Source organism: Ruditapes philippinarum, unplaced genomic scaffold (genome assembly GCF_026571515.1).
Source record: "Ruditapes philippinarum isolate M1 unplaced genomic scaffold, ASM2657151v2 ctg4103_1_1_1_1, whole genome shotgun sequence".
In the NCBI taxonomy this organism is placed as follows: Eukaryota; Metazoa; Mollusca; class Bivalvia; order Venerida; family Veneridae; genus Ruditapes; species Ruditapes philippinarum.
The window spans coordinates 24923-52817 of record NW_026856267.1 but is presented as its reverse complement, the minus strand read 5'-3'; the positions used below and the strand labels follow the sequence as shown (position 1 = coordinate 52817).

General features: G+C 33.3%; 1 protein-coding gene across 2 annotated transcripts in view; it reads right to left on the bottom strand.

The window, feature by feature from the left end:
- LOC132746030 (calcium-activated chloride channel regulator 1-like) overlaps nt 1-23790 on the bottom strand; it is a 29128-nt gene extending 5338 nt beyond the window's left edge. The window contains exons 1-9 of one of the 2 annotated variants that reach the window (XM_060735079.1): nt 23443-23790; nt 22688-22970; nt 22069-22186; nt 14554-14737; nt 13956-14097; nt 6407-6516; nt 5856-6080; nt 1524-1820; nt 1006-1206 (exon numbers count right to left, since the gene is read on the bottom strand). In XM_060735079.1, the coding sequence (XP_060591062.1) occupies nt 1006-1206; nt 1524-1820; nt 5856-6080; nt 6407-6516; nt 13956-14097; nt 14554-14737; nt 22069-22186; nt 22688-22970; nt 23443-23592 (1710 nt within the window). In that variant the 5' untranslated portion in view covers nt 23593-23790. The remainder of the gene's footprint in view (nt 1-1005; nt 1207-1523; nt 1821-5855; nt 6081-6406; nt 6517-13955; nt 14098-14553; nt 14738-22068; nt 22187-22687; nt 22971-23442) is intronic. The other variant, XM_060735078.1, reaches the window with a different exon arrangement.
- Nucleotides 23791-27895: the final 4105 nt, after the last annotated feature.

Here is a 27895-nt window from a genome sequence, read left to right as displayed (position 1 = left end):
TTGTCAAAAATAAATGTAAAATTCATAATAACACCCTACTTTCGGTTTTGCAGCGGCACGGGCTACCTCTCTTCATTTGAATTTTTATATCACAGGTACCCTCTCATTATTGAACGAATAGGTACCCTCAAAGCACGACATATGTTTTTATTTGCCTAAATCGTTAAGTATGTAATATTTACATAAAAGTATAAAGTATTACATGCTCATGTTACGATTCACGCAAATAAAAGCATATGCGAAGCAAGACATGTTGATTTCTTGTAGCTTATTGTGAAGTTGAAGTACATGAAAATCGGGCACATGACAAATCAGCACATAAATAAAACATTCTAGTGTTCCGTGGTATACATCTTTTCTACGTGTCATACCTCTTTTCCTTATTACAATGAAATTTTACTGTATTGTTATCCATCGCTGATTTGTTTTTAGCAGAGAATGACCTGTGCATGTTCAGAGAGGGTACCGTTTGAGCAGATTTCGCAAAGAGGGTACCGATATGGATATGCACCGTGGAATAGCGACCTCTGCATAACTAAATATAATAAAATTTACGTTATCGCTTTTCACCAAAGCTAGCGGACTAGCATTAGAGAATCATTTTGGTATTGCAATATTATGTAAATTGGAATCTTATTATTCATAAAAAACGAAAAGTCAACAGGCTTCGAGCAAAAAAATATAAATTTATCAACGGGTTACATCGTTGACTTGGCGAGGTCTTACAAATATATGTTGAACGTACACCCGAATTCTCCTCATTAAGCATTATGAATGGAGCTGTGCTGCTTTAATCTTTACTGACCAACAAATTTTTGATTTTTTCCCTCTGTCATATTTTTATGTGAAACAACAAATAAAAACACAAGTGTATTGGATATTTTTCACGATCCAGGTAAGAAAATATATAATAATTTAATTAAATAAGACAAAGTAAGATAACATGAGTTTATCTGAATTAACCAAATAACGACATATAGAGTTTATTTCAAACAAATGTTTTACCTTGGCAATGCCATCTATTTTTATTGTTGCACTATTTCCATAGACGGTCAGAGTTTCAGTGAAGTTTGCTGGGCCATTTAGTTGTAGGTATATGTTGTCATTTACTGTTGTTAACACTGAAACAGATGTGTTCTTACCTAAGTCTGTTTCTATTGAAAATGTTCTATTTATCTCAATTGAAGCACTTTTTTCTGATAGTATCTGCAAAGTTAAAGAAGATTTTTGAAATTACACTGTGAATAATAATAATAATAATAATAATAATAATAATAATAATAATAATAATATATCAACTAAGTTTAACTTTTTAGATATATAGAATGTTTCAAGTAATAGGTCTGCTGAAAACATTTAACTACATAGGTTTTAACAGCTTTGTTCTTATTTATTGCTATAAAAATTTAAAACTGATGCAATAGTCTTCTCTAACGTTGTAGACATATATCATCTACGATTTCGAATTTATAGGCTTGTGGGAAATGTGAAAAATCTTATTGAATAAAGGTATCGTTTTCTACCATTACAGGCTGGCTTGCCGCTTTTGTAACAAAGCCTCCGCCAGAGATGGCTGCATCAAATACAGCTGCAAGGCTGATAGTGTCCAATTCCAAATATGTGAAGTGCTTTCCTCCAGTTTCGATGGCAATGTCGGAAAGAAGTGTGTCTGCTTGCTGAGATACGGCAATTGTGGTAACTTTAATCTTGGCATTTATGGCATTCTGCCTAGATAAATAAAGATTTCCTTTAGTGTTTTCCCCATCTGTTATAAGTATTATTTCTCCATTTTCAGGTGAACCTAGCGCATCTGTTAGCATCTGAAACAAATTTGTTCACCCCTTTTAAACCACTGTTTGACAAAATTTCTATATCATACATCAGGAAAAAAACAACGTCCTTTTATCAATGCAGTTACTAAATTGTCAGAACAGTTGAACTCAATGCTAAAACTGTTTCAACATATATTCATAAATCGTTTAATGTAGTCAAAACACAAGCACAGCCAAGATAAACACAATGCATCAGTTAGATCAGGAATTAGCACTTTGGCAGAGTCACTGACCAACTGCAAATGCTTCTGCGCATACAGTTAAAGTTCCTCAAGCAATCAATCTTTACTACGTTGTTACGTAAATACATTCATGAATGACTACATCACACATTAAGCTATTATTGTAGTCTTATCTATACATATTAATTAATACGAGTTTACATAGATATTACACAGATAAAATCATAGCAAACATGAATAAGAATTAATATAGAATTTGTAAAAAAGAGAAGTGTATTGCCCATATTACTGCAATTGATTTCTTAAGGTATATCTCCCTCGATTACACTCACATCTCTATTGATTTAAACATAAAGATATTTACAAAATGATGGTAATCGTAAAGAAATCTAACACTTGTCGAGCATTTTACTCTCAAAACCGTTACAATATTAAAATTACTTAAATTTATGTCAGTCTTATCTCTTATTTCATTACATTAATTTCATACCAGAAAAGACATAAAACTACATTCAAATAGCCATTCCCTATGTAACAATTGCAAGAGACTAAATTCATTATACACACTTTATACACAAAGTATATATCATAAACATAAAGACATTGCAAATTGTTAAAAATGCTGAATTAAAACACACGAATATCATTTATTCTTGCGAGTTACTATCTGATTGGTCTCCTATAAATTGTATGAGTTAAACAGTCCTATAAAAGGGGGGAAGACCCAAAGAACAAAATATTATTTACACAAATATTATGTTCTTCTGTTTACTGTTTTTAAGGTAGGTCTTGAAACATATTCTAGTTGACTGATTATTTGTAAGTAAATCATTTAGTTTAATTAAGCATTGTCATTACAAGTAATAAATATTAAGTTTAGTCAATACGGCCTTAAAAAAGCGGAAACCATGAAATTTATCCTTCTTCCAAATTTGAAAGAAATATGTCAACAAAAGGGTGTTTTGTCTCCAAAAATATGCCTCACAACACACAAGGTATGGTACTAATCACTCCTGTGAAGTTTTTAGTCAAACTCCCGCCAGCAGTTTGACTTTTGTAAGCCGGACAATATATTTCTATTTAAAATTAAGTGTTGAGAATTGAGTACCGCTCAAGCCGGTGCTAGGGGGCGTGATGGATGTTGCACTTTTTCAGTATCCCTCATGTACAGACTCAATCAAACCGAGTCTGCAATTTTCTTGTAATTTTGATGTGATTAATGCTTCCGAGGGATCACTTTGTATTCAGATTTTTTATACTCCATGATGTATTGCATATATTCTCATACATGTGCCAATGTTGCAAACATGTAAGTCTGAATCTACTACATCAAAGTAGATAAATACAGAATCCCTAAAGAAAGCCCAACACGGCAAAATTGAAAATGTAAAGTCAGACATTTTTAATAGTTTAAGCCGGTGCTAGGTGGACCGTCCATGAACAGGCTCAATCAAAACGAGCCTGCAATATTTTCAATTCTGCTGTGTTGGGCTTTCTTTAGGGATTCTTATTGTCTCTATTTTCTCGCCACATCAGCGTTGTTTGTGCCGTGTGGAGGCTGTTAAAAGTCGCCCCGTACATTCAATCAGAGATGTTATATTTCCGATCCTTAAAGATCGCTCAACACGACATTATTGTTGTGCTTGTGTTAATTTAGTTATTTCTATTCGGCTATTTTCTTGTTGGGTGGTTCAGTATTCCTCACTTGAATACTGTTGACTCACCCTTCGGATATGTGGCCTGCTTTTTAAATTTGTCCTTTGACGTCTTATTTGTGATATGCAGGCTTTATAACCTCTGATCCCCTTTCAAAATTCCATTTTATTTAGTTCCGCCCAGTTTTCTCGTTTAGGGCAAGCGCATATTTTTACTTGGGGACCATATGCCGCTTTTCATGGAATGGCACTTACGTGTCACATTGAAGGTTCCATGATAACCGCCATATGAACACATCTGCAGATGTTGCAAAATTCAAAATAGTACCAGTTCATGTTAAATGTTGAATTCTGCTTAAGCGGGTGCTAGGGGGCGTGGACGGTAGTTTGCACTTGACAGTACCGTCCATGAACAGGCTCAATCAAACCGAGTCTGCAACATTTTCAATTTTGCTGTGTTGGGCTTTCTTTAGGGATTGTTATTTTCTCTATTTCATATCTTTCTGTTTCAGTTCTCAGTAGCTTCACACCATATCTAAATGTACAAAAGTCAGAACTATATTCGAAGCATTATCATATTTCAATTATATTTAAACAAAATTCTGGAAACAAAGTGATCCATCGGAAGCATTAATCATAACAATATTATATAAGAATTGCAGACTCTGTTTGATTGAGTCTGTACATGAGAGATAATGAATAAGTGCCACATCCCTCACGCCCGCTAGCACCGATTTAAAAGTCTGATTTAAAGTAAACTGGTTTACACGCCCGCTAGCACCGATTTAAAAGTCTGATTTAAAGTAAACTGGTTTACCATGGGCATAGTGACCATAATTATTTTAGATATTGATAAAAGCAATAATAACGTATAATGTAGTTATTCTTTAGAGGTTTTTTTTTCTGAAATAAAATGTTGGGTAAAATTTTTAATAAGTTAATATGATTGATGGATACTAATATTTGTTCTAGAACAGTTGATTATCTGCTAGTGCTATATATAAAATACATGTAATATCGGATCATGTATCTCATTTATCAACAGCACTCATATACTTATTGCGTGGTCTGTTGGCATATTTGCTACTATTAATTAATATTTTCAACCAAGAAAGCCCAACACGACAAAATTGAAAATGTTGCAGGCTCGGCTTGATTGAGCCTGTTCATGGACGGTACTGGAAAGTGCAAGTTACCGTCCACGCCCCCTAGCACCGGCTTAAGCAGAATTCAACATTTAAACATGAAATAGTAAAATTTTGAATTTAGAAACATCTGCAGATGTGTTCATACGGCGGTTATCATGGAACCTTCAATGTGACACTCCCGTGCCATTCCATGAAAAGCGGCGTATGGTCCCCAAGTGATAAAAAGCGTGTGCCCTAACCGAGAAAACAATGGGCGGAACTAAATAAAATGGAATTTCTTCGAAAGGGGATCAGAGGTTATGAAGCCTGCACATCACAGATAAGACGTCAAAAGACAAATTTAAAAAGCAGGCAACATATCCTAAGGGTGATTCAACATTATTCAAGTAGGAATATTGGAACCACCCAACTAGAAAATGCCGAAAAGTTGAAACTAAAAATACCACAAGCACAACAATTATGTAGTGCTGAACGATCTTCAAGGATCAAAAATATAACATCATTGATTAAATGTACCGGGATACTTTTTACAGCCGCCACACGACACAAATAACACGGATGTGATCATAAAATAGATAAATACAGAATCCCTAAAGAAAGCCCAACACGACAAAATTGAAAATGTTGCAGGCTCGGTTTGATTGAGCCTGTTCATGAACGGTACTGGGGAGTGCAATCATATGACAACAATTTGAATGTTAATCTAATGCGAACTTATTGATTACCTTATTGATGTTAATATATAACTAGTGAAATACACTTTATGTAACACAAACTTTTATTCACCACTACCTGCCTTGTTTGCTTAGTTGGAAAAGAAATTGCATTCATCATAAATACATTCATGAATCACATGTGTTTCAAAAGTTTTATCTTCATATATTTCCTTAATGTAGGTAGTTCTATAGGTGTACATATATTTGTAAGTTAAAAATGACATGCCAATTAATCAAGTTGTAAACCCAACAGAATAATAATAATTATTGAAATTACACGCAAGTCTAAATGATGCACTGGTAAAAAAATTACAATGACTACCTCTATAGCCTTATCGATACCACACCCAATGCAGGTACCTCTTATCGTGTATGTTGGAAGGGCGTTACGTAGGCTATCCCGATCTGTCTGTGAATTGACTTGCATTAAGTCTTTTCGTATGTAAGCCATCCCGCCAAAGGTCACAATTCCCAACCAACTGCCTTGTTCAATCTTTTCACGTATAATATATTCCCCTGCTTGTTTCAGGACACTTATTCTTTTATTCTAAATGATATAAGACCATATAAGAATATTTCATGGTGTAAATCTGGGAATTTATGAATCTATTCATAACTGTTGTCAGTATCGTTTATGGATATGTACTTTTACATTACAAAGTTTGTATTCATGATCATGAACAATATCTGTACTTTACAAAATCTATACTTATGTAATTAGGTACATAATTATTGCCTTAAGAAAATGTTTTTTTTTTCTAAATCCAAATTAAAATAGTTGTTTAATAAATTTATTAAAAAAAATGTAATGTATAAAGTTTGAAATAATCCCTTATATGATCTGTTAACTAAAATTTATGAAAACAAACTTACTATAGCCATACTTCCAGAAACGTCTAGAACAAATACACGATTTATTTCACCTTCTTGGACGAATTCAAATTCTGGATTCGTGTTTGTATCACTTGGCAATGTCTGTGGATCTTTGTAAAAATTGGAATAAAACCATCATTTTAACTATCAAACACAATCATATGACAACAATTTGAATGTAAATCTAATGCGAACTTATTGATTACCTTATTGATGTTAATATATAACTAGTGAAATACACTTTATGTAACACAAACCTGTACTATAACGTTGTTGTAGTATCATTATGGTCATTTCACAAGAGTGTACTTAATACAATTATTACGATACGAGGTATGATCAAAAAGTTTTCGGCCCGACTACACTGATAATTGAACACGATACGTCGATACAGATATCTTATTGAAGATAACTGAAACACGGATAAAGTAACATAAAACACACTTTGATTAGTAGAGGGGTGTGTCATTTAGACCAAATGGGGAGAAATTTTAAATCAGAGCCGCAATTTAGTACCTTCGTAAGAAATGGATGTCCCACCAAGGAAATCCATTTAGACTTAATTGAAATACACTCGGGAAGGAGTCCCCTTCCTAAAGCACTTTTAAAAAAATAGGCTGCAGAATTTAAGAGGGGCAGAGAAAGCATTGGGGATAATGAACGGCCAGGGCAGTCAAAAGAGGCCACCAACTATAAACCTGCTAAAGCTGTGCTCGATCTGGTCATGTGCGACAGAAGGCGAGTCCTGCGAAGTATTGCTAGGGAAGTAGGTTTAAGCTTTGGTTCAGTTCAGATAATTCTGACTGATGTCTATGGCATTTCATGGGTTTACGCTATGTGAGTCCCCAGACGGTTGACTTACGACCAGAAACGGACCAGAATTGACATTTCAAGGCATCTTTTGTCTCGCTACGAGGATGAACCTGATTTTATCTACCGAATCGTATCTCAGAACATGAGTTCATCACTTCGATCCAGAATCCAAAAAAGCAGGGTGTGCGGTGGAAGACCCGGGCACACCCCATCCGAAGAAATTCAAGCAGGAAAGATGATGGCTTCGATTTTTTGGGATAGTCAGGGGATAATCATGATTGACTATCTTGAACATTGTCGTACCATAACTTAGATGTACTATTGAGACGTCTGCGTCAAGAAGTCGCGCGTAAAAAGAGGACAAACTGACTGTAGGCGATCTGCTCCTGCACGACAATGCGCCAGTTCACATATTTCAAGTTGCTATGGCTGCTGGAACTGATTGCGACTTTGAAAGTCTTCCCCATCCCCAATATTCTCCGGATTTGCCCCCATCTGACGTCTACCTGTTTCCGAAAATGAAAACCAAGCTTTGTAGTAGACGTTTTTGAAGCAATAATGGTGTCATGGAGGCGGTCAATTCTTTGAGGGTCAAAATAGAGTTATATTTTGAAGGGCTAAACAAGCTGGAGCACAGGTGGGTAAAGTGCATTGATGTACCGATTGTATGGAGATTGTATAGAAAAGTTAGACCATTTGTTGGGTTCTCTGACTACCGGAAGTACATCGGGCCGAGAACGTTTTGATCAATCCTCGTGCATTCGATATCGCAACAATTCGTGGATGTTCTAAAACTGAATATTACACTTTGATTACAATGGTAACACTCATACAACGCCCGATTTTAGGGAGTGCGTTTAACATATGTTTGAATAAGGCATATTGGCACATACGATTTTGATCATTATAAAACTAGTCTTGTTATAAATTACAGAAGCCTAATATACAAACAATCGTGTGGGCTTGAAAAAATTAATATTAGACAGCATACATACCAAAGAAATTATATATATTATATATTCTAACACTATCGGATTTTTTCTATATAAACAAAGAAGGCCCGAAGCATGCATTATTCTACATTAATACCTATGTTACTATATACAGTAACAAAATCTAGGGTATTTCAGGATCTATGTCATTATGCAATTTTGGCCGCCTTGCTTCTCGGCATTATTTTTCCATGATTGGCGAGTGAATGAGCACACGTGCAGAATGACGTAATCAATTATCAGTGTTTTTCAAGATGGCTACTGACGTTCAATGAACTGTAGTCACTTGCACAAAAAACTGTCAGTTTAAATGACGTTATCAGTCTCAATCAACAATGCTTAACATTGAAGATTTATAAACTCAAGAAAAAGAATACAATAACTCTACCAAAGCCAAAACATAACCCTCAGAATTTCCAAAAATGATTTCAGTTTGACTGTAGAAATAAGATCGGATCGATGACAAATGTAGCTAAAGATACTTCAGCGAACAGGTTTTATAGTACTGCTAGACCTGTCGCAACGTCAAAATAAAAGCGACATATAAAGTTATGGAAGCCAGAACTATGACAAATGGAGCTAGACATCAGTCTCGGAGGCACATAAACTGGCACTATTTGTTATTTTCACAAAAAGATTTTATCGATATAAACAACAATAAAACAACATTGTCTCATATTTATTTTTTTTCTCATGTTTCAAATATAATAAGAGGGTTAAACTGAATGACATATTTTTGTTTACATTGACAACTGTCCGTTTCTTAGAAAGGGCGACAACCAAGATTAGCGGCGATGTCTAAATGCCGTATTTCGGACATAGGTATTAAAGACGTTAATATTTGGTTGCTGCTCGGCATTATGCGGTAATGGCCCTCGAGTCCATAATGGCCTGACGGCCGCAAGCCCGAAGGCCATTATGCACATCTTCGGGCCATTATCGCATAATGCCGAGCAGCAACCAAGTATTAACCTCTAAACAATGCACTCGCCGTTCTTATTATCTCCCTGTGAATTTTCACTTTGAGGGCTCCATTTTGTTTGAAAAATCTGATAAATAAAACCATTTTTTGTCGAATTTTGTTGTGAAAACTATCTAGAATGAAAGAAAATGGTCTAACTAAGAAAATAAATCCGAACACCAATATCTTTAATTCAGTCGTTAATGCTGTACAGACGTTTAAAGTGTTGTTTACGTGACGTCACAATGTAGCGCCAAACAGCACGTGCAAAACAATCAAATCAAGTACGCTATTTTAGTGTCGCAAACGAGTTAAGTTTTACATTTATTCCACTTTTTATAATTTGTATTTCGCTTGAAAAATTATAGAGTGAAATAAAATAAACATTTTATCAACGTTTTAAAAATTCGTTATTCTGAAAATGTTTCTACACACGGTAGATTGAACGACAGATTTTTTATACAGCCTTTAAATAACGTTTCTATTGGAAACTCTGATGCTAAAACAAATTTAACCACCAAACATAAAGTCCAACTTGATAATGATAATTATATTTTTTCTTGACGTATTAGAATGGAAATAGATATCAATTCTCAGTGCATTGTTTAAGAAATAACATCGTCCTGAGAGGTGTATATCGGCTATTTAACACCGGTTTGGAGTTTTGATGCGTAGGAATTGACCACGAAGGCCGTAGGCCTGAGTGGTTAATTTGTTCGCATCAAAACGACAAAACCGGTGTTAAATAGCCGATATACACCTCTCCGGCCGATGTTATTTCGATTCTAACACGATAAAATAAGGAAAATCACTAAATGTTATTTTTCAAGCGAAAACAACTTCCGGTGCCGATTTTCATATAACGCTGTTCGATTTTTCGCACCCTTCTGTTGCAAAGATATAGAAATTGTTAAACAAAAGAAATAATAAGAAAAAAAAAACGTTATTTTATCAAGTTTTCAACAATAAAAACTTAAGTCGCATTGTGTTTACATCAGTGCCCCATTTATCATTCTTGTATGTATGAAATAACGTAAGCTTGTTTATGAATGAGTTGTTTACTCGGGATGACGTCATAAAGCTGCTTACGGATTGGCGCCGTTTTGTCAAAATATTTATTAACTGATATGGATCTAATATATGGCGTTAGTGTATTTGAGATATTATTTCGGTATTGTATGAAAAGAAAACATTATACGAACTGAAAATATAAATAAAAATGTTTTTTATTGTTGCTTTAAAATGCTTTATAAACTATACAATCGAGGGTGAAAACATAATAGCGCATATACAAATAGTCTCTTACCGGTGTTTATTGACAGTTTAACACCAGTTTTTTTCCTTCTTTGTCTATAGTGACACAATCACGTCAGTGTATTACTACGCATTTGAACTTAAACCGTGCATTATTCTACAACAATGCACTCAGAATTGATATCTATTTCCTAAATATATAATACGGTCCAGACCTAGAAACATAGAACTTGAATTTCTTACATAAAATAACTGGAGCACATAGCCAGGGGTTCTTTGATATCACCGTACTTAACGTTTATCAGAAAATATTTGAATATAAATATCATAAATTAATAAGATTTTGATTTTTAATAAGTGACCATTTTCCAAGACTGTCATAAGATAAATTTTAAATGTCATTTATAACATATTTCGATTGTCTGCCAATTTTGTTGAATTCAGAGGAGGTTACAGCGGTATCACGGTAATTCTCAAACATGTAAGATCTGTCATATTCTCAAAATAAAGTTGAGAAAATCTTCCAACGGCTAACTTACTATAAAATTCAAGCTATATGAACAGTCAATATACCAGAATATTGGATTATAACATATTTCGATTGACTGTGTAGAAATAATAACGGGAAATAGTAGTAAAATATGAAGATTTATAAAAAAGTTTTCTTACGAGGAATGTATTCATTATTTTCACAATAAATTATTATATTCATTGGCATATGCTATCTGATTAGACCTACATCAAATGGAACATTCATATCGAAAAATAATTTCCAGTCCCATAATCACGGGGGAGGAAGTGTTACACGAAGGATGGAGTTCTTATGATAACTTGTTCAGGAGTTCTTGTGATAACTGTCACGGAGTTCGTCGGAAAACATCTGTATATACTACGGAAATTCTCGTTAAAAATGGTTATTTTCATCTTTCCAAAATGAGTTTTAGGTGCTAAATTAAACTTTAATGATTAAGCTTGTCTTACATCTTGTATTATGTGTCAAAAACTAATTCACAGGCCATTTTTAATCGCCTCTTGCTTCAAATCTGGTAGTTTTGAGTAAAATTTTCAAATTATTTGCCAATTCACAAGTATTGACCTGTTTATTTCTGGTCTTCATCCTTTTCATACATAATTACCTAACTATAATGCAAAATTGCAAACATAAAGCACCGGCTAACAGATTTATAGCCGATTTTTCAAATGTCCCGGAGTTCTTGTGATAACTCTGAAGATGTCACAGAGTTCTTATGATAACTTTTGTTATTGCAAGTGTGTTCCTTGCGCTAAATCACGGCACGTTTTAGCGTTTTTAATTATTCATTGAGATTGTAAATCATTTTGACATGTAGTACGCTCATCCTTTGCGCAAAAAAGGATATATAACGTTTGTTTTGAGTGAATTTTAGTTCAAGAGATATTTTTTCTTTCCCCCTGTTTCTTTTTCATAGTATTCTTTTTTGTTTGACTTAGATTTCGTAGATTTGAAAAATGATTTATGTACTGGTTTCCTAGCAGTTTCCAGTCCTTAGCAGGTTTCTGGCCCTTTATCATTTTCATCCAGGCATACAGTCTATTTTTTCTCAGTACAGCATCTATGTTACTGCATCAATCAGAGAAACATTTGTTTTCTACGTAATACAGCAGTTATAATAGTACAGCGATTAATATGTTTCAGAGTTTTGTCTGTTGTTTTAAGTTACATTAGAGAACTTGCGACACTTACAAGCAACACCTGGGGAATTCTAGTTTGAATGCCCATGCACAATAACTGAAATCCCATTCTAGGTAAATCTGGAACCTGGAGGGACAGTTCAAATTTTTTCGAGAGATCGGTAGTTAGAGCCAACCGCAGTTGAGTTTTTATCATGTATCGTACTTTTTTAAGACATAGGTGTGGAAATTATCCTGGTTATATACTTATTTATTATGGTATAAAATGATACAAATTACTTAGCCCTTAGGTAAGGGAAGCATGCCTATATATTGTCTGCTTAAGAAAGGTGGTTGCTTAAAACATGTGAAACTGAGAACAACGTGTACGTTTTGAGACATTTTTGTTTTGTGGTTTAAGCCATTATACTGCTGAATATCAGTGGCCGCTGGTTCAATTTTACTGTAGATGATAGTCTATCACCTATTTATCCTTTGCAGACACTTGAGACCAACGTTTTATCCACATTTTTTGTGCAAAGGATGATCGTACTGCATTTCCTAATGATTTACAATCTTATTGAATGATAATAAACGCCAAAACGTGCCGTGATTTAGCCAAAGAATCCCACTAGCAATAACAAAAGTTATCATAAGAACTCTGTGACATCTTCAGAGTTATCACAGGACTCCGGGACATTTGAAAAATCGGCTATAAATCTGTAAGCCGGTGCTTTATGTTTGCAATTTTGCATTATAAATAGGTAATTATGTATGGAAAGGATGAAGGCCACACAAAAACCGGTCAAAACTTGTGAATTGGCAAGTAATTTGGAAATTTTACTCAAAACTACTAGATTTGAAGCAAGAGGCGATGAAAATTAGCCTGTGAATTAGTTTTTGACACATAATACAGGATGTAAGACAAGCTTAATCATTAAAGTTTAATTTAGCACCTAAAACTCATTTTGGAAAGATGAAAATAACCATTTTTGACGAGTGTTTTTGTAGTATATACAGATGTTTTCCGACGAACTCCGTGACAGTTATCACAAGAACTCCTGAACAAGTTATCATAAGAACTCTATCCTTCGTGTAACACTTCCTCCCCCGTGATAATGTTAAAAAAGTCATTGAAGTTAATTCCGTTGGATTTTATCATGTTGAGTTAAAATATATACCATATTTCACGATAAACAAAAACATAACCTTTTTATTTAATTTCATTATCAAAGAAAAATTATTACGACCCCCCTTGCTTGCTACGCAATAGCAATTGTAATGCGTGCAGTAATATACATTTGTAATTATTATTTATATGTGCGTCTTGTTTTACACGCGATATTTGGCGCTACATTGTGACGTCACGTAATCAACTCATTAAGCTTCTGCACAACGTTAATGACTGAATTAATGATATTGGTGTTCGGTTTTATTTTCTAAGTTAGACCTTTTTTATCATTCTAGATAGTTTTTAAAACAAAATTCAACAAAAAGGTGTTTTGTATTTATCAGATTTTCAAAAGAAGTCCCTTCAAATAAATATGAGTTTTGACTCCGCCCACTTTCATATTTATATTTCATATTTATTTCTGGTATAGCATCATATTTTATGGGTAAAATGAAATAAAAGGACTAATATACGTGCAGATGTTTACAAACGCAGTACTTATTTATCATAAAATATGAATTATGGTAATCAATCATCTACTATCATCTGTCAATATCCGTAAAATTTCCTTCCGTATTAATATAATTCATGTAAAAAGGTTTAACCAAAATGATACATGTACTTTAAAACCTTTAAGAGTTCTTCCAACGTTCCGAAAACAAAACTATTAATTTAAGTGTCAGACCAAAGACGAGATTAGATACGTACTGTTCTTAAAATCACCATGCTCTCTCATTACCTCCCATGCACTTTTACCGTTACAAAATTTATTTTGTGCGTTAGGTGCTATGCTATTATGACGTTGATGTTCGCTGACTGATTCCTCATCCTTGTCGCAAAACATTGTGAGCTGGTACAAATCAAAATAAAACATGTTTTTGGAAATTCATCTGAAGATGATCTTCATAAGTTACGATTTTTCTAGAAAATTATTATAAGAATCGTATATGTATTGAAAGTGTTAAATTTAGGTAGGTGTCTTTACAAGATTTACTAAAAAATACCTGCCGTTATATCACATTTTAATATACTGAATCGCTATAGTGATATAAGTTAACATTTCATGAAAAGATATGCAGTCGCATTTTTGGCAGACAAGTTATGGTAAATATTTCTTTAGCTAAAGAGCAAAGTATCATGTTCTTTAAATTGCTATTTGTTCTATTAGTTTCCGTTAGTTGACTCCGTAAAACACAACATAATTATTAAATATGCTCTTTAAAATAATTTAAGTAGTTAAAATACGAGGATATGTCAATAACTTATTTTGCGAAAAAACTAAAGATACTGGATATAAAATACGAACCTGGTCAATAAATTGGTATCCCATCAAACTAACAGTTACATCGTCATTTTGCTCCGTGTAGGGACAAAAGTAGCAGGTGCCCCTCATCTTCTTGCGTGTATTCTTTGCGTTACAATAAATCTCTGCAAGTCTTGAGCTACATGTTGCACCTCGACCTATTTTGCCTTGGATATTATGCGAACATCTGAAGATACACATGCACGTGCTCGTTTAAATGTAAGTAACGAAGTATACACGAATAATTTATCCTATACTAACACTTTAGTCATAATATGGAGGATACAATTATTTTACTTATGTTACGAATTTTTCTATTGTTATATAGGCCTTGAATAACCTAAACATATCAATTAACCTAGTTCTTCTTATTGCAGTCAAATCGTCATATTTAGTTGTCTCGCATCCTAGCAAAAACGCATACGTCGCGTCGTTGTTTTGTTTCTCTGGCACTTTAAGTTAATTGTATCTGGCACCTTTATTAATCACATTATAAAGTTATCAAGCAAGTTTTCTTCTTCCTATTTGTCATTCTTATTTTGCAGCGACATTCAAACCACATATGCCAAAGTTTTTGAACTTGACAATCTTTTGTGTAAAGAAAAATGTACCATTGAATTGAATTAGAATAGCACATGCCAAGTGTTTACAGACCGCTAATTTGCTGTAAAAGCTTGACATAATTTTCAGATATTAATTCATTCAAACACAATTACATGCCGACCAATAGTTGGACATTGATCATTTTTTATAAAATAATATAGACATTATACCTTTTTAACTATCCGTTTCCTACAGCTAAATAATTGGCTATCGAGCGTGGTATTTACTCATTTAAATTATAGTCAATGCAAAATGTCATATTCAAATACGTCAATTCATAGTTTAAAATTCTACAACCTGACTGAAATAATTAGTTGTCGTCTTAAATATTTTGAGATATATACGTTTACCGAAGGATTATAACGACTATACATTTTCAAATTGTTAATATGTATTAATACATGTAATAGTGAAATTATATTTCCATGGGGTAGTAGTTAAAGTGTAGTGTGCAATGTGTAGTGTATTGAAGCGTTGATGAATCGTTGTGTTTGTAGTGTAGATAAGCGTTGTGTGTGCAGTGAAGTGTAGTGAAGCGTTGTGTGTAGTGTAGAGAAGCGAAGCGTTCTGAATGTAATGTAGTGTAGTGAAACGTTGTGTGTAATGTAGAGAAGCGAAGCGTTGTGTATATATTGTAGTGTAGTGAAACGTTGTGTGTAATGTTGAGAAGCGAAGCGTTGTGTATGTAATGTAGTGTAGTGAAACGTTGTGTGCAATGTAGAGAAGCGAGGCGTAATGTGTGCAGTGTAGTGCAGTGAAGCGTTGTGTGTTATGTAAAGAAGCGAAGCGTTGTGTGTGTAGTGTAGTGTAGTGAAACGTTGTGTGTAATGTAGAGAAGCGAAGCGTTGTGTCTGTAGTAAAGCGTTAAGCAGTGTAATGTTTTGTATTGTTTAAAAAAGACAATGGTATAATATCTTAATTTAAAGGCATTTGATTTCATACAACAATTAATTATGTATAAATATTATGTAAACTATTATCATAACGACGTTTTAAAGTAAGTAATTTCTGTTCTATTAGTTATATATCATGCTTTGAATACACTTTGAAACTTCACTTATTAAAGATTTACATGTATATGCTCATCTTTGATTAAATGCTTTTATTGCAGAAATTTATTGAAATCTAGTAAAATATTTCCGAATATGTCTAATTTGAATAAGTGAATGTTTATATTATGTTTGGGAAGCTGCATTCGCTATAACTTTTCAAATTAATTTAGGGTATTCTTAAAAAAACTGCAAGCTTTTTGATAACAGTATGTGACGATTAGTGTGTAGAGTTTAAAACGTATCATATCTTCTCTTTGTGTATTCAAAAGATGGTTATTTTACATTTCAAAAGATACTGTATACACGGTGCATATCCATATCGGTACCCTCTTTGCGAAATCTGCTGAAACGGTACCCTCTCTGAACATGCACAGGTCATTCTCTGCTTAAAACAAACCAGCGACGGATACCAATCCAGTAAAATTTCATTATAATAAGGAAAGGAGGTATGTCACGTAGAAAAGATGTATACCACGGAACACTAGGATGTTTTATTTATGTGCTGATTTGTCATGTGCCCGATTTTTATGTACTGCAACTTCACAATAAGCTACAAAAAATCGACATGTCTTGCTTCGCCCATCACCTCGACATATTTTTCGGGCTGAAATGAACCTATGGCTTGATTATATATGCATCATACATATTTAATATGTTCATATACATATCATGTGTATGTAATACTTTTTACTTTTATGTAAATAGGTCTATTACATACTTAACGATTAACGCAAATAAAAGCATATGTCGTGCTTTGAGGGTACCCATGTGTTAAAAAATGAGAGGGTACCTGTGATATAAAAATTCAAATGAAGAGAGGTAGCCCGTGCCGCTGCAAAACCGAAAGTAGGGTGTTTTTATGAATTTTACATTTATTTTTGACAATATACTGCCATTTGTCCGAAGATGATATGTATATGAACATATTAAATATGTATGATGCATATATAATCAAGCCATAGGTTCATTTCAGCCCGAAAAATATGTCGAGGTGATGGGCGAAGCAAGACATGTCGATTTTTTGTAGCTTATTGTTAAGTTGCAGTACATGAAAATCGGGGACATGACAAATCAGCACATAAATAAAACATCCTAGTGTTCCGTGGTATACATCTTTACTACGTGACATACCTCCTTTCCTTATTACAATGAAATTTTACTGGATTGGTATCCATCGCTGGTTTGTTTTAGCAGAGAATGACCTGTCCATGTTTAGAGAGGGTACCATTTCAGCAGATTTCGAAAAGAGGGTACCGATATGGATATGCACCGTGGTATAATAACAATCATTTTTTTCAAATATCAAATTTGAGCATAATATATCTTTGAATAATAACTAAATACGAGTACATGTCCTTATTATCTGTAAATTTAATTTCAATAGATTAAATATAACTATGATAATGTGTTAGCTCGATTTTATTCTTCACAACAGCATGTGCAAAGTGCGAATTGGCAGCTATGAAAAGTTGCCCCATTCTTCACTTAAGTGTTGTTTTATTTTCCTGGTTCTTTGGGATCATTGATTCCTGCACTGTAAAGAGTTAAAAATTGAGTACCGCTCAAGTCGGTGGTAGTGGGGTTAACGTTGCACGTTTTTCATTATCCCTCATGTACAGACTAAATCAAATCGAGTCTGCAATTTTCATGTTTAAATCTAGTCACTTTAATGTTTTATATTTGTCTCTTTAAATTCAAATCAATTGAAATCATGCCATATATCTGACAATTTAAATGTATTGTTTTAGCAGAGGTATTTGAATTCAAAATGATAAGGTCAAATGCTTTTAAAATAACATGTAATTTATATGAGCTAAAAGCGAATGTAAAATTTGTTCAATGACTCGTGCAGTCATTCTTTGCTACTCTGTTCTGTCTTTCAACATTCCATTTGCAAACTGTCATGTTTGTTTTTTATTTAAGTACAAAATATAAATTTATTTAGTAAAAAGATAACAGATATGACTTCAGATTCTTTTACACTTAGGCCAAACTTAGTTAAAGATAAGCTCGTTTGAATTCCATATCATCTAAAACACATGCAAAATGAAATAAAAGTACTTAAAAGTACCCATTGAATGCTAGCATTGAACTGATTCGTTGTTATTGGCGACGCCGGTGAGCGGCGTCGTCTCTTATGGAATGCTTTTTATTTTGGCCTATGGAAGGAGCTGTTATTATTAGCAGTTAATGTCATGTTGTGTTAATTAGTTTTATTTTGATTCGTAAAAATCAAGTAAAAAATATGTTGTTTTATTTGTATTTAATAACTTTATGTAAAAAGCATGACATCTGTGCATTGTGATATAATATTTACGAAATTGCAGGCTCAGTTTAACAGCTTGTCCCTTAGCTTTATTGGCAATACTAAAACCCGGATTTCGAATATCGTTGTGGTCTACATTGATGCCATATTCTTTTTCATTCATTTATATATTTTCAAAATTTTCCTACAAGAAGAACGTTCACCTGCAAATGAGTATAAGGATAGGTAATGGAACTGTTGTAAACGATTATTCTATTGATTTTATCCATATTACGTTTATCTGGTGCACAGAATGATTGTTTTTACAAGGTGTACCAGTATCCGGATGTTTAAAGCTATCCGATTTTCTGCAATTACTGCTGTCACATGACCATCTAATTTTTTATGAATACTTTACCATTACTTTGCATGGCTTAATAAAACTGAGCTTGCAACATTTCATAATTTTGCTTTTTAGGGTTTTCTTTTGGTTTCATGTTTTCTATATTTTAAGGGGAAGTAACTCATTTTTACTAAATTATTTGTTCTTTTCTGTCTTGGGTATTACTTACTATTTTTGTTGTATAAAATTTACCAGTTGTAAGGTCATCAAAAGCATAGAGGCCCTGGGGAGTGAATATTGATATATTTTTTACTGGCTTTATATACCTTAGACTGGATTTTTTCTAGTTTGTTCAGTTAGTATACATGCCTACAGGTATTCTGCTACAGGAATCTTCTAATCACTATGTGAAACTAATTATTATTTTCTATGTGTTTGTATATAAATTAAATTGTTAATAAAATAACATTTGGTAAAAGTGAAAGTAGAAATTTAGAAAATTGAAGCTATGCATATAGGTGCTCATGTCCATATATTAGAACAGAGAAAGGATAACATCCTGAAGTTATCAATTTAAACACTTGATATAGGCCCTATATGCATTAAGTTATATAGTAAAGTCTAATGGAAGGTTATTTGTTACTGTAAGAGATATGCATTTAATGTTTGGACACTCACACAACTCAATCTTTATTATATGATATAGACTATTTGAGATTTTTTTTTACTTTCATACTATACATAATAGTTTTCTTTCTACAAGATTATGAATTCCATCCAAGTTCCAATGTTAATAGGTTGTTATATTTATTTTTAATGGAAACTGGGAATTATTAATGTAATGTGCATACATGTATATCTTAGTATATGGATATAATGTGTATTTCTGTATTTAAAGACTTACAGTTATGATGGATGAGACCAATGTTAATGTTAATGTTAGGATTTCATATTTATTTAATAGAAACTGGGAATTATTAATGTTATGTGCATACATGTATATCTAAGTAAATTGATATGATGAGACTTATAATATTTCTGTATTTAAAGAGTTACAGTTATGACATTATTATTAAAGGGATGAGACTTTCATTTAAAGTTATAAATGATAATACATGTATTGATTGGAAATGTCCTTAAACTTTGATCAAGCAATATAATTAATAAAGTCTCAAAAATTCATATTCTGAAAAGTTATTCTAATTTCTTTTCTAACATGTGCATACTAAAGTTTGAAAAGGACAGCTTATTGTAATGAAGGGACACCTGTCTCAACTTCAAGGTGTCCAGAGTCAACCCGACAACAGACTTTTCATAGACTAGATTGTTACTCGCCCTTGAATAAACTTATGCACTTAATTTTTTGGTGGGTGATTTGTGTCACATGCAAACCAACAAAGTACAAAAAGTAACCGGGCACCAGATTAAAACATGAAAAAACAATCTACCATAAAGTGGTTCGTTTGTTGCATTTTCATGTTTTCGCCTGGTGCCCCTGATGCAAAATACAAATCAGCCTTCATAAAATTTCTTATCATAGAAAAAAGGTTAGTTTTTTATCTGTACAAAAAATAGGTATTGTATGTGTATAAGTACAGTTATGTTCACTTTCACATTGAACTGTTATAAATAATGGCACAACCAATAACTGTCTAAGCCCTTTTTAGTAAAAATAATTATACAATATATAAATTGTGATTTTGATTAAGACTATGAGTATGTAAATTTTTTTTTCTTATTTGTTTAATTAAGAATTAATCCACCTGTTAGTTTAAAGAAGAATTAATCTACCTGTTAATTTAAAAATCTAAAAGTATCTGTCACAGTTTAGAACTGTTCAATGTTTAGGAGAGAAAATGTGTAAGGGCCAGATTGCTCAATCGCTACAGCCGCGGTACATTATTCTGTGGGTCATAGGTTCGAGTTCTGGTCAAACTGAAAGTTTTCTCATATAACCCTGAGTTTAATTCACTTTGCTCTGTAAACATCAGGAAATTCAAGGACACAAAAAATCAATATAGTGGGGAAATATGTTGTGTTTAGAACTGTTTCATTATTAAAGAGAAAATGTGTAGCCGGCCGGATAGCTAAGTTGGGCTTCTGACAGTCATGGGTTAGAGTCATGGTCAGGCAGTTTCAGTCAGGGTTTAGAAGTGATTTTTCCAACTGACACAGGTTTGATTCATTTAACAGATTGTATTAAATTTGAAATGGACAAAGGCAGTATTGCATGATACTTATAGATCTACAAAAGGCATTTGATACAGTTGATAACACCACGGATTTATATATTGCACATGAAGAAGTTCTTCTTCTTTTTCTTCTCCATGAAACTTTAAGAATCTGCCATAGGTAATGACATTCTTACATGGTTCAAGTCTTATCTCTGATAGACAGCAGTTGGTGAGTGTGGCTGGTACTCATTCTACTACTGCTCCGAGTATACCTAAGGTGTCCCCCTGAGGTTCATTTTAGGTCCTCTTTTATGTCTTATATATGTCAATGACATGTCTGCAACCCTAAGCAATAAGCTTTTATTATATGCTGATGACTCAGGTATCCTTGTATCTGGTAAAATAAATCTGAAGAAATTCTCTCTTATGGCATAAGTCTTATAAGATTGGTTAATTGACTTTAAATTGTTTTTGCATCTTGGCAAGACAGAGTCTATTCTTTTTGGTTTGAGTTAAACTGGGCCTAGCCTCCAGGTCACAAGTAATGGTACTGCTATAAAGTACACATCTTTTGTTAAGTATTTAGGTGCAAAACTTTATCAAATTTTTTGGCGTCGCCTTTGATGCTTTGCATCAATGCTTTTCTTGTTTTAAGTTGTCACATAATTTATTATTTATCATGAGGTGTCTTCCGGCATAAAGCTTCTTTTTCTTTGCTGCGCTACTGTCTGATCATGGAAATTAGGCTAACTACTATGGGCAGTATTTATCTCGATAGGGATTATAAAAAGAGCACAAATTCGTATATTGTTAGTATCTCTTTGAAACAGCATTTAAGAAATTAATTAATTAAAAGTTGTTTTGTTTGTTTATTCTCATCGACTTATACATGTATTATAACGCGTATATGTGGGTAGTTGTTGAATCTATGCAATTGGAATTTGGGCACTGTAAACGTTGCCATAAGAAAGTGAGTAAAAATCGATGCTGCCTTCCTTAAGCCATTTTCTACGTGTAGTATAATTTTCAAAACTACTTGGTTGAGTTTGCACAACAAAATGTACCGCTTGGTGTGTTAAAAAGATGAAAAATAGACATTACCTCACTGGCTTCCATTTCCCTGCATGCTGATAAAACTTTGGCAGTCTGCCAAAACTATCTGGATATTCATCGAATAACCCCCAACGTAGATGACCCCATTCGTGAACTATGACATTAGCTGAAAAAAATAGACAAATAACTAAAAGAAAATGATATTTACAATTTTATTTTCATCTTTTATTATAGCATCTGCGTTGTCTTGCTTTCAAAATAAGTATGGTCTTAATACTATGTTCATTAGTTATTCACAAGCACGCTCCATACATTAATATTTGCCGTTTTATTTCCTTTTTGTCTTCTATCGTGTTATATGCATGTGCACTATTAAAGAAAGTTTCCAAATGTCATAGTAAATAAGCAAGATTTTCAGCTTCGAACTCCACTTTTACTGGTATGCTTGCAGGCCGCTTTATGTTAATACTTCATTTCGGAAACATTTAATTGCTGAGTAAAGATCATCTTATATTCAAATGTCTTCAGTTTATAGTTCAAAAACAACGCTCGATCTTTCTTAATATTATCATGTGATTTATTGGCAAGTGGTTTAAATTGATTTAAAGTTGCTATTTACTCAGGAACCCATAAACAATTCTATTTGATTACAGTTAAACGTACTAACCATGTTTCCCCCATCTCGTTCGACCAGCCTGAAGTAGGAATGAGGGTTGAATATACATGGCTAAACCTTCTTCCCCGCATTGATAAGTCTTTGATCTAACGTGGGGTGAGCTTATTCTCCCTGTGTCAATATTGATGTATGTTTCCAAAGACGACAAAGCTGGTAGCTGTTTGTAGTGCGTCTGTGGACTCCATGACTTTGGTATAACTACTATGATCTTGCCAAAGTAGACTTGGTTTTTGGTTGCAGTGAACAAAAGTTTCGAGGCATCCGTGAAAACATCCTTTTAAAATGATTACAAAATAACCAATAACACAAAGTTATTCACAATTGAAAAATAAATATTGCAAACTAGTGTATAGTTTTGCAACTACATTCGTAACATAATAAATGCCATTGGCGGATACCCACGGTTAGTTATCATGTTACATAACATGATTGTATTGTTGATTGTTCAGCAGTGGGTATCCAACCTTTACGGGTAGTATTTGTTAGTGAGTGTAAATTTTGAACTGTTGAGCTATTTTAAACTATAGTTGTAGTTATCGCATGAACAATGTAGTACAAATTTAAAAATGTTCCATACGATTTAAATCTCATAACACTAAAAATTACAGTTAACTGTATATAGTATATTGGATTGTTTACAATCTAAAATGTAGTTGACGGACGTACATACATAAACCTCGCAATGCTGATAATTGTTACGAAAAATAACATATACACATATAAATCAATAACTTTTTTTATCATACCTTAATCCTGTCAAGAAGTTCTAGATTTTCCTCAATACTGTCCTGTATAACAATATAAACATCTTCATATCGTCCATTGTTAAGAGTTATCGCACCTGCTGTCGCCAAAACTAACAAGACCGTAGAAAAATAAAGTTTGGTGAACACCATTACTCCGGATAAAAGTAATTTTTGTTATTAATTTTTATTCAATTTAATTTATTCTATTTATGAATAAATATTTTTTTCACCAAAAACCAAAAAAACGTTGTTTATATACAATATGCCCCCAAAAAGTGATAAATTATCAAATGCTTGAACCACTAATTTTTTTAAAGAAACCAGACAGTTGTTAGACAATAAAATGTCTGATAAAGCAATACAACAACTGATATCTTTTTCTATAATATATGAAATAGATATACATACTAAAATTGGAAACAATACACAAGGAAGTTCGCAGGCATTGGCCGCTTTTATCTAGCATTGTTTGTGACTGTAATAGCGTGTAAATAAGTTGATTTCGTTTTCATTTTTTACAAAATGGCTGATAAGAGCATTTGCCAAATATTTTAAACGGTTATGTTAAGACAATTATCTTATATATATATATATATATATATATATATATATATATATATATATATATATATATATATATATATATATATATATAATATATTGATTTTGAAATTCATCAACATGGTTTTATACGTGGGCTAAAGCATAAATTGCCATTGCAGCCACATTAAAGATGGTTTACATAATACTTAGCAGTCAGAAGTTAACGGGTTAACGTTACAAAACGAGACAGTGCGAAATGAGTAAAGATCTAACGGTTTGCATGCAGGTGCATTGCGGCAAGTCCGTTCTAAATATATTTCATCGGTCATGGTGCCGGCGGTCTTAACGGGTATATAAAATGAACCTCTCCACCACTGACACTACTGATTGTCTTAATATAAATGATCAATAGCCATTAAAACAAGGAATATGTATATACAAAAGGAATGTACGAACACTCTTAAAGTAACGGTGGCACAAATGTGACATGTGTGTGTTTTTATTTATCTCGTGGCCACGAGATACTATGTTGTGGCCACGAGTTACTTAGGCCTGGTTTATTTTATTTGTAAGGCACATTGCCCATGGACAGTAAATATCCTATAAGGTAAAATCCTTGTCTGATGAATAATTTAGAAAGGATAAGCCATGGTTAATGTAACCCAGAAAGATCATTGCACCTGATCAGTAGATGGCATCTAATAATTTCGAGGTCAATTGGTCAAAAATCAGGGTCACGGTGAAGCTCAATGTAAAATTATTGACAAGTCAATAAGTTGTATAAATGACACTTTTACAGGCTGGTGAAGAAGGGACATCCTTGTACTAAAGCACATGTCTAATTAATAAGGGAAATTCACATAAGTGGTGTAATCTGATTGGTTATTTAGCTCGTGGCCACGACTTAGCTATCTCGTAGCCACGACTTAGTAACTCGTGGCCACGACATAGTATCTCGTGGCCACGACTTAGCTTTCTCGTGGCCACGACTTAGTATCTCGTGGCCACGACATAGTATCTCGTGACCAAGACTTAGCTATCTCGTGGCCACCACTTAGTAACTCGTGGCCACGACATAGTATCTCATGGCAACGAGTTAGTAACTCGTGGCCACGACATAGTATCTCGTGGCCACGACTTAGCTATCTCGTGGCCACGACTTAGTAACTCGTGGCCACGACATAGTATCTCGTGGCCACGAGATAAATAAAAAAACACACACATGTCCCCTTTGTGCCACCGTATAAAGTAAAACACTATAAAAACGAATTGTATGGAATTATTTTCAATACCTCATTATATTGATACAAAACAAACACTCGTAAAAAATATTACATTATATTGATACAAAACAAAAAAAAAACTCGTAAAAATATCACATTACATTGAAACAAAGCAAACAGCTTTTAAAATATTACACCAGATGTTATGTTTGTAAGGGATATTTCGATTTTACACGCTAAACAAACATATAAACCATGTGACTTAAACTGGTAAAAGTACGTATAATAAGGACATTGAAATTATTAGTTCTTTTACCCTACAATCTTCATATTTCGTTTGAATTCCGAATGAATTTTCATTATACAAGAAAAATGAAATTGTAAGCTGTTAAACATAAATCGAAGCAATATGGCAGACCATAACATATGGTATGAAATGTGCATTACTAGTTTGCTTGTACAATACGTTTGTTTGACCTAACCTCTCTCTCTGGTGGATTATTTTAATTTAGACAAACGAACCCGGAACGAGGAAAAGCTGATAAACTGTATCATATGTCTTTTCCTATGTGAACTCTGTATTGATTTAAAGCTGCATTTTATAAATATATATAGAAATATTTTTGAGGTCGGTCTTAAAACCAAGCAGTCTACATTTTTATTAAGTAAACTCTTTTAACAATATTGTTGTAAATCTAATTAAATACTGTTCAGAAATTATGATTAAAAACACACGGTAACACTACAGTTTGTAATTCTTTTTTAACATGTTAATGAAGGTATATGCGCTACGTCAAAACGTTAGGCTTATTATTAGAGATTTACAGCTTGTACGGATAACGATAGCCGGAGACGAACAACGGTTATAATATTCGGGGGTTATCTCAAAATATTTATCATTCAAATAAATACAGTAAGTGCTATAAACTTTTTATTGCAAGTAAGATAAGTACAAATAATATTATACAGTTGTTTATTTATTCATACACTAGAAATTTGCCTGTAACGTATAGTCTTTGCTATAGCGTGTTCAAGACATACACAGTATTTTACTATTATGTTAAGTCTAAGGCATTTTATCCGCCGTTTAGGCCCCTATTTACGGCGCATTTGAGCTGACGTGTATGGTGTCATAATATGGGCATAAGTCGGATAAATTTCATCGACGAGTTCAACGCACTCTTGTGAAAATAGTTATTTTTTGCCGATCTGAGGTAACAGTAATACTGCTGGTCATCAATATAGTGACCAGGAAACCCACTTCGTATATATCTTATATTCGATGTCCCGAATAAAACTGTTCTTGGGTTTCATTCATGCATTATGACAGAGCTACTGATACCATAAGAAGTTCCATCAATTGCTATCACGGCTATTGAAATTCTGACCCAGGTGCCTCTCATGGCTAACCACTAATGAACCTGTGGCAAAACGACAAATATTTTAGACGTAGACAGAAAATCGGGATGACATAGCATTGTCGCACTTGGCACTGATACAATGGCGAAAGCATCATACACCTCTGGTATGTTCGAAACCACATAAGCACAAAAAGAACTATGTTTCTTGCAAGAAGTTTAAGAGGCTTGTATGATGAAATACGAATAGTTTCTATCAGATCTAAAAAGAGTCTAAGCAGTTTCCCCGGTCACTTGAAAGAGATCAAAGAAAACACATTTCTGCCACTTAACATGTCTTTAACGATTCCAAAAAACATATATATAACTTATATTTAGTATCTGGTAAGGCGATCTCGAATGAGTTCTAAAATCGTGCAAATGAATCCAAAGTAGTTGGTGATGTCGGGGGAGCCTTAACCAAAGCCGGTAATATGTTACTTATTGCTTTGATTGGTTAATTGTCCATTGTTACCTAAACTAAGGCACATGTATGCCTGGAATTTTTTTAATATTCATTTAAATGTGACATAAAAGATTGTGTTGAAATAAGTTTAGCCATACTTCATAAACTACTAAAGTCTTTTTGTACCGTCATATTGCACAATTTACTTTAGTATTCAAATAAAGGGAAATTTCCCTCACGGAGTTCACATGGGCAATGTAACACTAATGTTTGTCGATATGTAAAATGGAAGATGAAAAAACAGACACAACAAAACATTAAATCTGTCATTTTCACACTATAATTCATATTCTGCTTCTCTATTCGGTTTACCCTTTTGCTTTTTGTTACTAGTATCTTGTTACATAAAAATATGCGCATTAAACCTGCTTTTAGTTTCGGTCATCTTGTGCAGGAGTGGCATTAGATGCTATTGCGCACCATCTTTAGAATGTCGCGATCGACACTAGAGAACACGAGGCCAGTTAAGTAGCAGCTCTGTCACAACAGGAAAATCAACCAGAAAACACAAATCAGCCCTGTACACTATATTTGCATGATAATGGCATATGTAAGTATTTTATTTATTTGTGAGCAATAAGGTTTATGTAGGGCAAAAACAGAATTTTCGTCTCTTTGTGTTAATAAATGTGGTTAAGATAATAATAAAGCTCGACAATGATAAATGCTCTTTGATTTTATCAATCGCTTTGAGTTCGTTCTCTAAGTTAATACAGAATAATATCCATGAAAGTAATTAACAAAGTTAGATGGCGACACATTAAATAGTATACACCTGTTTCTATTATACGAATTTGTGTATAACTTTTTATACTGTTGTACAC